The sequence below is a fragment of the Narcine bancroftii genome, chromosome 5 (genome assembly GCF_036971445.1).
Source record: "Narcine bancroftii isolate sNarBan1 chromosome 5, sNarBan1.hap1, whole genome shotgun sequence".
Lineage (NCBI taxonomy): Eukaryota > Metazoa > Chordata > Chondrichthyes > Torpediniformes > Narcinidae > Narcine > Narcine bancroftii.
Genome location: NC_091473.1, coordinates 41,667,510 through 41,681,432, shown reverse-complemented (window position 1 = coordinate 41,681,432; position 13,923 = coordinate 41,667,510). Strand labels below are relative to the sequence as shown.

General features: G+C 43.4%; 1 protein-coding gene across 10 annotated transcripts in view; it reads left to right on the top strand.

The window, feature by feature from the left end:
* The window catches only part of cenpp (centromere protein P), a 343,661-nt gene that overhangs the window by 84,599 nt on the left and 245,139 nt on the right, over positions 1-13,923 (top strand). For 9 of the 10 annotated variants that reach the window (XM_069937255.1, XM_069937254.1, XM_069937253.1 and 6 more), the window contains 2 exons: positions 1,028-1,116; positions 12,779-12,997. In XM_069937255.1, coding sequence (XP_069793356.1) covers positions 1,028-1,116; positions 12,779-12,997 — 308 coding nt within the window. The remainder of the gene's footprint in view (positions 1-1,027; positions 1,117-12,778; positions 12,998-13,923) is intronic. The other variant, XM_069937259.1, reaches the window with a different exon arrangement.

The following is a 13,923-nucleotide window of genomic DNA, read 5'->3' as shown; positions in this document are numbered from 1 at the left end:
ACAGCCATTGGTCTATGTGGGGCCCTCGTGATTGCAGTGTTCAGCCATTTTGTGAGCTGTGTCGCGACTCAGTTCGTGGGCCGCTACAACGCATCTTTGCTTAACTGCAGTTTTTTGCACTACCAATAAATGGTGATTCTGCCTTACCCACAGGAAAAAGAATCACAGGATGTGATGTCATGAATATACTCTCTAAATAAATCTGAACTTTCAACTTTAAATGATATGTCCCAAGTTTCTATGAAGATCAACTGGTGGACATATTTACAGGCATCTGTAGTCTCTCTACAACTGGCCAAAGTTCCCGTGTGTTTCAAGAAGACAATGATTATACACGAATTGAAGAAAAACATAAAAATAGGCCTTTGATGTCTGTCATCATGAAATCCTTTGAGAGGCTGGTCATGGCTCTCATCATCTCTAGCCTACAATCCAATCTTGACCCCTACTTCAATTTGTCTGCTGACCAAACAGATCCAAAGCAAATGACATCTTCCTAGCTCTCCACTAGGTCCTAGAATACCAAGGAAACATATGATGTACAACAACTCCATCTTCAAATTTGCTGATGACACCACAGTAGTGGACTGGGTATCAAAAAGTGATGAGGTGGAATGCAGGAAAGAGATTGAAAGTCTGAATGCAGAGTTCCTAGATAAATCCTCTGAGCATCAATAAGATGAAGGAGAAGATCATTGAGTTGAAGGGAGTGAGCAGAGTCCATACCCTAATCCACATCCATAGCCTTAAGTCAAGAGAAAATATTTTTTTAGTTAGTAAGAAAGTTGCTCTACTTCAGATCTTTCGTTTTCATAGGTAACCTGATATTTGTGAAATTCATCATGTTGTTTCCTTCTAAAAGGAAATATATTATCCAAATTACAGTGGTTGATGAATTCCAAATATAATGATTGAGACCATATTGAGGACTTGTACTTTTTCACTTGGAATGAAGTTTCCAAATGTTCATACCTCTATTTTTGTTTTAAATGATGGAGCTGTCAAAAAATTTTGTTTTCACTTTCAGGCTGAAAAAAATGTCATGACTACAGTTACAGATCTGAACATTATTTTGGAATTAAGCGATGTTTGTGATTTGAACAGGTTTATATCCAGGTAAGAGTTTTACAAATCAAAATTAAAAGTAAAGACAGATTTGTACAAACTGTTGAATTTTATTTCAAAATATTCTCTTGTTCTTCCACTTAAAATAAATGGTCATTTTACATTTCATTCTGTCCATGTGCATCAGGTAAAATTTAAGTTTACATTGGCAGCTGTTTAGCACTGTTCTGTTGACGACTGCCTCCAAACATGTCACCAACTTATTTACCACCTTGTGTACTTTAGAAGAGACATTTTCTTTCCCTACATGATACTATTTGGAGAATCTGGAGTGTTTCCCTGCACACCACATTATGATGTGGCTGGCCTTTAATTTTGTTACCGACAGAAATCTCTTGACTAATGAAAGCTGTATGGTCGATGAAAGAGAGAGGTATATGGCACCTTTCCTAACAGGGAATGATGATGAATGAAATGTTGGGACACTGCCAGTCGTAATGAATGTTCAACACTCACTGTTGCGGCCATTCTTGTAGACTGGTAGTCATATGGTGCCAGTGTATAGTGCCCTCCATAATTTTGGAGACAAAAACACTTTTTCCTTTATTTGCCCCTGTGCTCCATAGTTTTAAATTTGTAATCAAACAATTCACAAGATTAAAGTGCATATTTAAGATTTTATTCAAGGTTTTATTTGTATTCATGTTGGTTTGACCATGTAAAAATTACAACACTTTTTACATAGTCCCTTCATTTAAGGGCACCATAATGTTTGGGACATCTGGCTTCACAGGTGTTTGTGAGTGCTCAGGAATGTTTAATAGCTCCATTGGTGCAGTTATAAGAGAGCTAGGCTTACTTCTAAGCTTTAGTGCCTGGATTAAACTTTTAATTTTAAATTATACCCAATTGACCTACAATCTGCAGTACATTTCAAAAGATGGGAGGAAATCGGAGCTCCTGGGGAAAACCCACACAGACATTGGGAGAATGTCTTTACATTCCTTACAGACAGACCAGGATTCGAACCCAAGTCCCAATCATTAGCGCTGTAACTGCATTGCACTAACCACTTCGCAAACCATGCTGTCCTCTGTAGTTGCCATTTTTCAACACGAGGATGAGAGTTGTGCAAATGAAAGTGAAAGAAGCCATTATGAGGCTGAAAAAAAGCTATAAGAGACATCGCCCAAACTTTAGGATTACTGAAATTATCTGTTTGGAAAATCATTAAGAAGAAAAAGTGTTTTTGTGTGCTAAGTAATCGTAAAGGGACTGATATGCCAAGGAAGACCTCTACTACCGATGCAGAAGAATTCTCATCATAATGAAGAAAAATCCCCAAATGCCTATCCAACAGATGTGTCAATCATTACTGTCCGCAGAAGATTTCATTATTAGAAATATATAGGCTACACTTGAAGATCCAAGCCACTACAGGTACTCCCTGACATACGTCTATGTTTTGTTCTGGATGACTGGTTGTATCTCAGAATTTCCCTGTATCCCACAACAAGATGAAACTGTTGGATATTTTGAAGAATAAAATGATGGATTTCCTTCCGCTCTCTGTCGCCGAATGCTTCTCATTTCTCTGTTGCTATGGACCTTGAGCACCCTATGGACTTGACTCGCCTCTAAAATCTGTCTGACCGTCAGAATATTGAGCAACGGAATCAGAAAAAATGGGACACAAGGAGTTAAAATATGGTGAAATATCTCAACAAGGTGGCCATTAAGGCCAGCTCTCGCGAGAGCCGTTATTTTCCATAGATAGGCCAGATTTTCACCATAATCATTTATGTTTTATTTTTCAGAAATTTTTTCGGTTGATGGACTTAAGTCACATAGGTCGCAAGTCAGGGAGTACCTGTAGTTAGCCACAGATTACATCTAGCCAAGAAGTATTTAAAAGAGCCTACAGAATTCCGGAAAAAGGTCCTGTGGACAGATAAGACCAAAAGTAAAGTGTGGAGGCGTAAAGGAAATGCCCAAGATCCAAAGCATACAATCTCATCTGTGAAACATGTAATAGCGTTGTTATGGGCTTGGGATGTAGGGCTGCCACAGGTACTGGCATACTTACCTTCCTTGATGATTTAACTGCTGAGGGCAGTAGCAAAATAAAGAAACATCTTATCTGTGGATGAACAGAGGGACCTTGAGGTCCATATCCATACATCCCTCAAGGTCACCACACAGGTTGATAGGTTAGTTAAGAAGGGGATTGAGTTTAGGAGTAGAGAGTTAATTTTGTAATGCTACAAATCTCTGGTGAGCCTACACTTGGAATATTGTGTTCAGTTCTGGTCACTTCATTATAGAAAGGATGTGGAAGCTATGGATAGGGTGCAGAGGAGATTAACTAGGATGTTGCTGAGATTGGAAAATAAGTTTATGTGGCAAGGTTAGCAGAGCTGGGACTTTTCTCTTTGAATTGTAGAAAGATGAGAGGAGACTTAATAATGGTCTACAAGATTATGAGAGGCATATGGACAGCCTGCACCTTTTCCCCAGGGCAAGAATAGCAAACACAAGAGGACATACTCTATGTACAAAGTGAAGGGAGGGAAGTTTAGGGAAGACACCAGGGATAAGTTTTTTTGTACAGAGAGTTTGGGAACTGGAATGTCTTGCCAGGTGGAGGCTGAAACATTAGGGGTATTCAAGAGACTTTTAGACTGACATATGGATGGAAGAAAAATAGAGGATTATGGGGTGGGAGGGTTAGTATTTTTTTAAGGAATATGGGTCAGCACAACATCATGGGCCAAAGGGCCTGTACTGTTCTGTAGTGTTCTATATTCTAAGTTCGAGCATATGCCTCCACACTAATTGATGGCACTTCATTCTACAGCAAGACAATGATCCCAAACATACTGCTAAACACCAAGGGAGTTTTCTAAGCTAGAAACTGGAAAATTCTTGAATGACCAAGTCAGTCACCCGATCTAAATCCAATTGAGCATGCCTTCCATATGCTGAAGAGAAAACTTAAAGGGACAAGCCCCAGAAATAAGCAGGAGCTGAAGATGGCTACAGTACAGACCTGGCAGAGCATCTCCAGAGAAGGTAGTTAGCACCTGGTGATGTCTATCAATCACAGACTTCAAGCAGTCATTGCATGCAAGGGATATGCAACAAAGTACTAAACTTGACTAATGTACATATCTTTACTATGTCCCAAATATTATGGTGCCCTGAAATAAATGCTGTAATTTCTACATGATCAAACCAAAATAAATACAATTAATCTTTAATAAAATCTGGAATGTGCACTTTCATCACATGAGAATTGTGTGATTTCAAATTTAAAGCTGTGGAGCAGTTAAAACTGTATCTTTCTCCCAAGCATTATCCAAGAGGAGCTTCATATCCAGGGAGTTAGACAATGATCCATCACACTCCTGGTATGTCTTTGTATGTGTGAATAAAAAGCTCTTTCGGACACCTGAATAAGACACATTGCAAAATCTCTAGCCTGATGTTGTCCTTGCCTTTGTGTGAATGTTCCAGTTAAGTTTATCCATACAGTGGATTCATTTATGCTTTTGCTATTGAATGTTAGAGGGTCATGCTTAACTGCAAGGAAAACAACAGACTGCAGATGCTCAAAGTGTTAAAAAACTCTCAGCAAGTCACTGAGTGTTCCTTCTAGTTTCTCCAGCACTCTTGTATATTTAACTACAATCACAGCATCTGCAGACTTTCTTGTCAAACTGCAGATGTTTGGGTCTCGCACATAGAACAATCTGCTGGAGGAACTCAGGAGGTTGAACAGCATCTGTGAGGTGGAAAAGGAATTGTTGACATTTTGAGTTGAAATAGTGCCCATCTGAAATATCAGCAGTTTCTTCCTCACTTCCCACCCACATCACAGATGCTTCTCAATCTGCTGAGTTCTGCCAGCAGATTGTTTTGTGCTTAAATATGCTTTTAGATATAGGCAAAGGCTTCCTTCTTACTTACAAGAGCCTGCTTGTGTGCCTCCAAGTTTTCTTTCACGGAGGCAATCTTCCATCCCTGAGGATGATAGTTTGTGCCTTTACAGTCAATTCCATTTTTAATGTTGTCTGCTATACCTCAGAAGCCCCACCTTAGCATGTCACTTTCTTTTTAACTTTTTGCAGTAGTGAGCCAAGTTTTGGTGCTATGTGGAGTTTATGATTTTTCTCTGTGACATTGTGGGTGCCGTTAGGTGCTCCACAATGCTTCCCTATCCCATATGCTGATTGGTAGGTTATTGGCAATAGTGGATGTGTGGTGGGAGAATTATGGGGAAGTGTTAAATGACCTGCGAGAAAGGATAGGAATATGGAAATAATTGGGGTAAAGGGATTGTTCTGAGGGCCAGCATAGAATCAGTTGGAGAAATCGCTTCTTGTGTTTAAAAAAAAAAGAGAATGAGTAAACTGCTACCTGGCAAGCAAAATGACACTCAAATTAGTGGAATAACACGACGACCATGGAAAGCCCGCACACACTAATGGCCTTCATGGGCCAGGAGCCTGCACGGCGGGAACCATGGCTAATTAAAGGCCAGCTCGCTGGTGATGTCTTATCTGCCCGCAGTGGCGGGAAGCTAGGTCTATAAAAAAGAGGGCTGGGGAAATAAATAAATCAGTCTTGACTTCACCTACATCTGTGTGTGTGTCGTTCTTCTCTCTCTCTCTCTCTCTCTCTCTCTCTCTCTCTTTCCCTCTCCCCCAGTAGCACCTCGCTACATTGGTGACCCCAACTGGTCCAAATGAATTTAGACCCAAAGATTACCAATTGGTCTATCCTCCACGCTGTTTTGCTAAAACTGCCATTGTTCTGGACATCACAACCTCTGGTGTGGTTCGAACAGGTGGAAACTCAGTTTCAACTGAGGCAGATCTCCACTACTTCATTGTGAACTCACTAGACCAGGACACTGCAGCAAGGGTTGTTGATTTCCTATGGCAGCCTACAGACAAGGTCCTAAAGGACCTATTAACTTGAACTTTTGGGCTGTCAAGTTGCGAGTGTGCCACTCGTTTGCTGCACATAGACAGCCTGATGTCCTCATGTGCGATATGCTGACTTTGGCTGAGGGCCACAAGCCTTGCCTGTTCTTTGAGCAGATTTTTCTGGAACAACTGCCTCAGGACTTCTGACTGCTTCTGGCTGATGAGAGCTTCAATGACCCCGGAAAGTCACAGCCTGGCCGGACATGCTCTGGAGAGAAAATCATGACAATGGCACATCAGTAGGGCAAGTCGCGAGGTCACGCTGCAGCGACCAATGAATCTGCATCCAACGATAGAAAGACAAGTGGACTCTCTTGATGCACAATGGTGTTTCAACCACCAACGATGGGGTACGGAGGCCTACTGTAGCGCCCCCCCCTCCCCCCGCCTGCGCATTTCAAGGGAACGCTATGGCCAGCCATTGCTGATAGCCATGGTGGCTGGCCAATAAGTTAGCTTCTTATATGTCTGGGACACACTCTCAGGTCGTCGTTTCACGTGGACAGGGACGCAGAGGTGGGAAGCCGGGCCCAGACCCGAGGGCAGCAAACAGCAGCAGCAGCCGTATTTTTGGAACCCTTACGATCTCGTGACAGCCGCTTCACTTGGACCTTAACGTTGGCATGGTGATACAACCACTCCTAGGCACAAACTTTCTTCAGATGCACTCCCTACTGGTAGACTCACTCCCTACTGGCGGTTGGTCCATGCCAAGAAATTCCAATTTTTTTCCTTAGGCGTGACAAAGCTACCAGCCCACCACCTTGACTCAATCATCCTATAAAGCAAGGAATTCACCTGCATCCTAGCAGAATTCACCTCCATAGCGGTGTCATGGTTCACCTCAACTGAGCCCAAGCACTGGGTGAAGCACCACATTCTCACAGAAGGACCTCCAATTCACACCATGGCATGCCAGCTCCCCCCCCAGAAAAACTCAACCTCGCCATGGAAGAGTTCAAGAAGATGCAGGAGATAGGGATCGCGCGGTACTCACAGCCCCACTGGTGACCAAGGCAGCAGAAGGTTGGAGGCCATGCGGAGACTACTGCCACCTGAAAAAGGCCACCAAGCTAGACAGATATCCTGCATTGTACATACAGGATTTCACAGCAAATCTACGGGGGGGCCTGCATATTCTCCAAAGTTGATCTCGTCCAGGCCTATCACCAGATCCCAGTCCACCCAGACGACATCCCAAAGACAGTCCTAATCACCCCGTTTGGCCTGTTTGAGTTCCTAAGGATGCTCTTTGGACTCAAAAATGTAGCCTAGACATTCCAGAGGCTGATGGATGCAATGGGATGGGATCTCAGGTTCGCATTCATCTCCCTGAATGACATCCTAGTCGCCAGCCGCGACTGCAAGGAGCACGCAGCCCACCTGCAGTTATGCACCTGCCTGAGTGACTTTGGCCTAACAATCAACCCAGCCAAATGCCAGTTCGGGCTCAAAACCATTGACTTCCTGGGCCTCAGGAATAACAGGCATGGGGCAACATTGCTCCCGGAGAAGGTGGAGGCACACAGTGAAGGGCCTACAAGAATTCACTAGTATGATCAACTTCTACCACCCTTTCATACCAGCAGCAGCCCACATCGTGCACCTATTCACGATAATGGCAAGGAAGAAGAAAGAAGACACCTGGGACAAGGAATCATTGGTGGCTTTTGAGAAGGCAAAGGAGGCACTGGCCAATGCCACATTGCTGGTGCACTCCAGGACAGACACCCCGACAGCATGGTGGTCGGCGGAATGCCAGAACAATTGGTTGAGAAACAACGGTGGCCTCTGGCTTTCTTTAGCAGACACCTTCAACCAGCTGAGTTGAAATATAGTGCCTTTGACCGAGAGCTCTTGGCATTGTACTTTTCGGTCCGACACTTCTGCTACTTTCTGGAAGGAAGACAATTCAAAGTCTTTACGGACCACAAACCACTGACTTTCACATTTAATAAATTGTCAGACCTGTGGTCAGCTCGGCATCAGAGGCACCTGTCATACATGTCAAAATTCACCACCAACATTGAGCACATAGCCGGGAAAACCAACGTGGTGGCCAATCCTTTATCATGACCAGTGGTGCAAAGCATACAGACAATGTCCCAGGGAATAGACTATTCAGGTCTGGCAGAAGTGCAGCAAACAGACCCAGAGATACCAGCATACAAGACACTGTGTCAGGACTCCACCTGAAGACATCTCAGTTGGTTGAGGTTACAGAGAGCTCCTCTGTAATGTATCCATCAGCCACCCCGCCCCATAGTACCTGCAGCCTGGAGGTCACAAGTCTTCAATGCAGTACACAACTTTGGCACACCCAGCCATCAGGACAACTATTTTCATGGTAGCCAGCAGGTTGGTGTGGCATGGCCTCCAGAACAAGGTCAGCCAGTGGGACATAATCTGTACACTGTGCCAGACGTCAAAGGTCCTTCAGCAGATCAGGGCATCTCCCCCCCACCCCAGTCATTCGAGCTGACATGAAGAACATAAGTACATTCAGCCACATACTCAGACATTGTGGGACCACTGCCAGTGTACCGGTGGGCACGATACTTACTCACAATGGTCAATCGCTTCACAAGATGGCTGGAAGCAGTCCCACTGACAGAGACAATGACAGAGGCCTGCACCAGAGCCCCGATAAACACTTGGGTGGCAAGGTTCAGAATCCCAGAACACATGACCTCAAACAGAGTTCACCTCAAGCCTGTGTACAGCACTGGCAAACCTACTGGGGATGCAGCTCCACCATATCACAGTATACCACCCCCAGGCACCTAAAAGCGGCACTAATGGCTCGGCTTAAGGGACCCAACTGGACAGACGAACTTCAATGAGTCTGACTGGGGACCCATATAACCTCCAAAGAAGACTTAAACACCTCAGCAGCAGAGCTCATGTACAGCACACGTTTGGTCATTCCTGGGGAATTTGTGCCCACTGCCATAGACCTGGACAAGCCATTCACAGCAACCCTGGAGAAGTTCAGGGAAAGACTGCATACCCTGGCCCCAGTGCCACCCACACGGCATGAGCAAACAAAACTTGTCATTCCCAAGGACTTGAGAACCTGTAAGTATGTTTTCGTCTGCAGGAGAGCACACCGGGCACCGTTAAAATGGGCTGTGAAAGACTGTACAAGGTAATCAGGCATAATGGGTCAACATGCATGTTGGACATGGGCAGGAAAGAAGAGACATTCACTGTTGACCACCTCAAAGCAGCACACCAGGTTGCAAACCAACCAGTCAACACACAACCACCATGTCACAGGGGCAGGCTGCCCAAGCAAAGGCAGACCACAACCAAGGACGACAGCATCCACATTGCTGGTTCTGGGTGGGGGAGGGGGGTGTTGGTGTCGTGCAGCGTCCTGCTACCTGGCAAGCAAACCGGCACTCAAAATGGTGGAGAACCCGCGCACACGACCAGTCCAGGAGTCTGTTTGGCAGGAACCACAGCCAATCAAAGGCTAGCTCACTGTTGATGTCACATCCACCTGCAGCCACAGGAAAATTGGACCCAGTGGTGGGAAGCTGGGTCTATAAACGCAGGGATGTGGAGATCAATAAATCAGACATGAGTTCACTTACACCCATGTGTGTGTCATTCTTCTCGCTCTGCAGTAGCTCCTTGCTACAAAACATCCAATAATGCATTATCAGTGCTAATTGATGGTGGTGTTGTGGAGTCTTATCAGTTTTGATGTGAAAATATATGCCCTTTTATGCTAAGGTTTGTGACATTAACAGTGAGAAGACTATGTAAAGGGATTGGTGCCAGAATGCACTTCAGTTTACCTCTGTTTTGAGTCTCAAAGTTCTGGTGCTGCCCTATTGTGGTTCATCCTACCGAATGTGTAGTTGTGAAAGAAGTAAATTATAAAATGTAGCTTCAGCAGCTTTTTTCTTCAGCAACTCCTGCTCAAGCAATTAAATCTCTCGGTAATGTTCATGAGGCTTCTCTTTTTGGCTGGTGGCATTCATTTGCATCTGCTAAATTGAGAAGATAATCTTAAAACTGGATCTCCTGGTCCAAAAACAACTTGTGGATTGCTGAATTATTTGGGCAATTGTAAACTGAACAAACATTAGCAATTTTTTCTGCTTTCAAGCTTATGATGCAACATTCTCTGCATTTAAATTTTTTTTCTTTTTCATTTTCGAGTTGAAGAAAACTTGAAATTGGTGTGTTCTTACATAGTCCTATAATCATTCCAAACTGCTTCCTGGGTTCTGGTATTTTTATACCCTCACCTTATTGGCAGTCAAACCTGTCTTGATGCTGCAGAGCTTCTTCCCACAACCATTATGCCACATTTCACATTCTACCATCCATAACACCTTTTTTCACACTGCTTCAAGCAAACTTTGACTCTTCAAAGTATTTATCACTTTATGTTGTCATTTGATTTGAGGATTTTTTTTTATTCTTTCAAAATGCTAATGCAATGCAAGGTGTCAAAATTGAAACAGATAATGTGTTAAGAAATGGAAGGCATATTTCTTTTTAAAATATTTTTATTGATATTTGAAGTATAAACGATTGAAAGATACAATAATACAATTTGCAACACAATTAAAATGAAAGAAAAAATTTCAAATATGAACACAATTCAAAAATCCAGAGCACATTGGTAATAGTATATCAAAGCAAACATGCAAAAAATTCAACCCAAAAGAGAGAAAAAAAGGGAAAGAAAGAAAAGGTGAAATTTTAAATTCTATTGAAGAAAGTTATAATTTTTCTATAAATTTTTAAAAATTACAATTTTCTTTCCTTCTCCTTCTATAGTAACATTTACTTACATTATTCACAGTTGATTAAAACAGTTATCTATTACAGGTGTATTATCAAAATCTAAAGAAAGAAAAAAAAATTAAGGTTTTTCTTTTTTGTTTACAATTTATTTTTCTACCTTTTGATGACATATTTCTTAAAACAATATCTTGAACTGAAGTAAACAGTTATATTTATAATTGTATGTCTTTTGAATTAAATATTACTCTTTACTCTTTCCCCAATTAGTTTTCTGTAAATAAAAAAAATGTTCCATCAGGAGAGCTTACTGGAATGTTGAAGTATTGTACACAGCTTGATGTAGTGTCTGGGAAAAGTTGCTTTGCTTTTCTATTTTGCCAATATGTTATGTAACATGGAAACATTTTGGAACAGCTGGAAAATATTAAAATGGATGAGGACTTGTGCTGGCATAACTATGAAAGAAAATTAAATGCAGATGGGTAATAAATCTTAGCCAAGATTTTAGAGTCAGTATATTTGGTGAGGTTTATATTCTCTTAAGAATATATATTTTCTGAAGAACAAAATACTTTAGTCAAGTATTTCTGATTTTCACATTGAGGTGATGTGTTTTGCATGAAATATTTTTCCATTAGATCTGCCCTATCCAGTAAATTGGGGGTGGGGTGAAAATTGGTCTTGGATTGTTTTGAAAATGGGTAATTGCAAACTAGAGTTTTATTTACATTGTAATTGAAGTTGATACAAAAGGCAACTAATAATGAGTCTTTTTGACTCATGTGAAACCAACAACTATTTCTGGGTCACTTTATGTTAGTTAGAAATGTTAACTGCACGTTGATGGCAGTGGTGCTCCGCGGAGTTCCAAAAATGGCAGAGCTGCTGATGCGGACCTGTGGCGAGCAGGGAGCAAAGTCTCAGTGATCCCCTGTGGGGTCCAACTGCCAAGACTGACTGCCGTCAGCTCCATACAAGTTTTAAATGCCTGGTTCAAGGAGCCAATGGTTATTTATTTTAAAATCCTGTGACCAAGATGGCGCTGTCTATGATCGGCAGCTGACAAGAGGAGTTACGGATTCCGGGGAAGCAGAGGACTGGCACAGGCCACAGGAAAACAGGGAGAAGACCCCCTGTGAGAGAAGGAGAAGCAGAGGAGATGACCCTCGGGATGGTGATCTGGGTGGTAGACCAGTCAGTGGCTCTGAGGCTGAAGTTCACATAGGTGGCAGGGAATTCAAGGCGAGGAATGGTAGCCTTCAGGCGACTATGGTCAAGGGACTCACACCAGGCTGCAGACTGCTTGAGATTGGCTAAAGATTGATTGAAGGGGTACCAGGTATCTGAGCCATGATGCAAGAGGGTGCTGGAGGCTTCCTGATCGTGTCAGACGTGTGCATCTTGAGCTCGGGTTTGGACTGAAGGCTGTGTGGCTACTGAGGCAGTGGCATCACTGGAGTCGAAACTATGAACATTCAATGACTCTAGGGGGACTCTTTTGCTTCTCTTTCTTAGGCTGTAAGGTGCGCTGGGCAATTTTTGCTGCTAACGAATCTTTGTCTTCCTTACAGTAGACGAAAAGAAATTTCATGTTGTTGTGAGTGTGGAAACAGGTTCGGTAGGTCTCAAAGGCAAGGACTCTGGCACACAGTTTTGGTAGGGAAGGATTTTATTTACAGAAGGCAAGTGTGGGAAATGGTAACAGATGTTACGCACACAATTGCATATGCACACGCACACAGCTGTGGGAAAGTAATAATGGACAATTAATCACGAATGTCGAAAAAAATAGCATGGGAATAAAATACACACACACACACACACACAATGAACTGGTGCATATAATGATCAAGGAAAAATCACTACCATCCCTTGACTCAGTGCAGGCTCTATGCTACAAGGGACACTAATTAGATGCTCCCAACCCTTTTAAACAGTGCACATCTTACCAACAGTTTCTCCAGCACCATTCTACATTTCTCGGCCTGGAGTGAAGCAGGATGGTCCCAAGCCAGCAAACAGAGAGAGGAAAAAACACGTAACACCTTTATAGTACTGGAGGGTCCGGCCCAGGTCATTAGTGGAGAGAAATGGCTTGGTGCCAGGAGGGTTAATCCAATTACAACAGCCAATGGCCCAAGGCCTAGTACAAGCAGCTGGAGAGTCCAGTCCAGGTAATTTACAGTGAACAACGGCAAGATGTGCACTAATGGGTGGGGCGGAATCAAACCTTGATTTTCAGCTGGTTTGTCTTCCGACAAGGTAGGGGACAGAGCTGTCACGTGACAGCCACAACCCTTCCCAATACAATCCACCCCTCCAAGGTCACACGACTTACCAATCAGGAGATAATCAATTATGCTATGTATATGTTATAAGTAAAAACAAAAATGCATGTTTTTAAAAAAACTAATCAAATGGGTCAATGCATATAGATATATCTATAGATATATTAGTGCCTTTTGAATGCTGGAGAAGGCATGTAGTCAAATTCAATGAAAACGCCTCACCAGCCCCCCCACCCCTAACCAAACATGGTCGCTGTGTTACAGATGGGGCAGGGTGCAGTGGGAGCTGCAGATGGGGAAAATGTGCCGGGGGCTTTGGCCTTCATTTATAGGAGGGGGCGGGGGGTTGGAGTCTTCCACCCTATGGGTGAGGATTAATGATAGGACAGTTCTTGTCTCCGCAGGTCTCTGAGCTCAGCCTTGAGGGAGGAGCAGAGACAGTGTCAGTGTCGGCAGGGGCAGCCCTAGGCTTTATCCCAGGGTGGTTGTAGGTTTGCCTCTGACCAGATTTCCCCCAAAAAAGCTCTTTCTACAGGGCATATATGGCAGAGGTCAGGATTCCATCTATACTGGCACAGTCCACCTCTTTGTGCAGCAGATCCAAGTGGGTAAAGCAAGGAGGGAATGTGTTTCCAGTCCTCACCACTACCCTACGGTCCTGGGTGGGTGCATGTATTCTAGCCCTTCCAGGAGGGTGATGGCATCCCACACTGTCTTCCCATTAGCGGTGACATGAGGGGCAGGACGAATGACTTTAAATCGGGGCGCGCGGTGGTGATCAGGTATCCTGCTAGGGCACCGATCACCTGCAT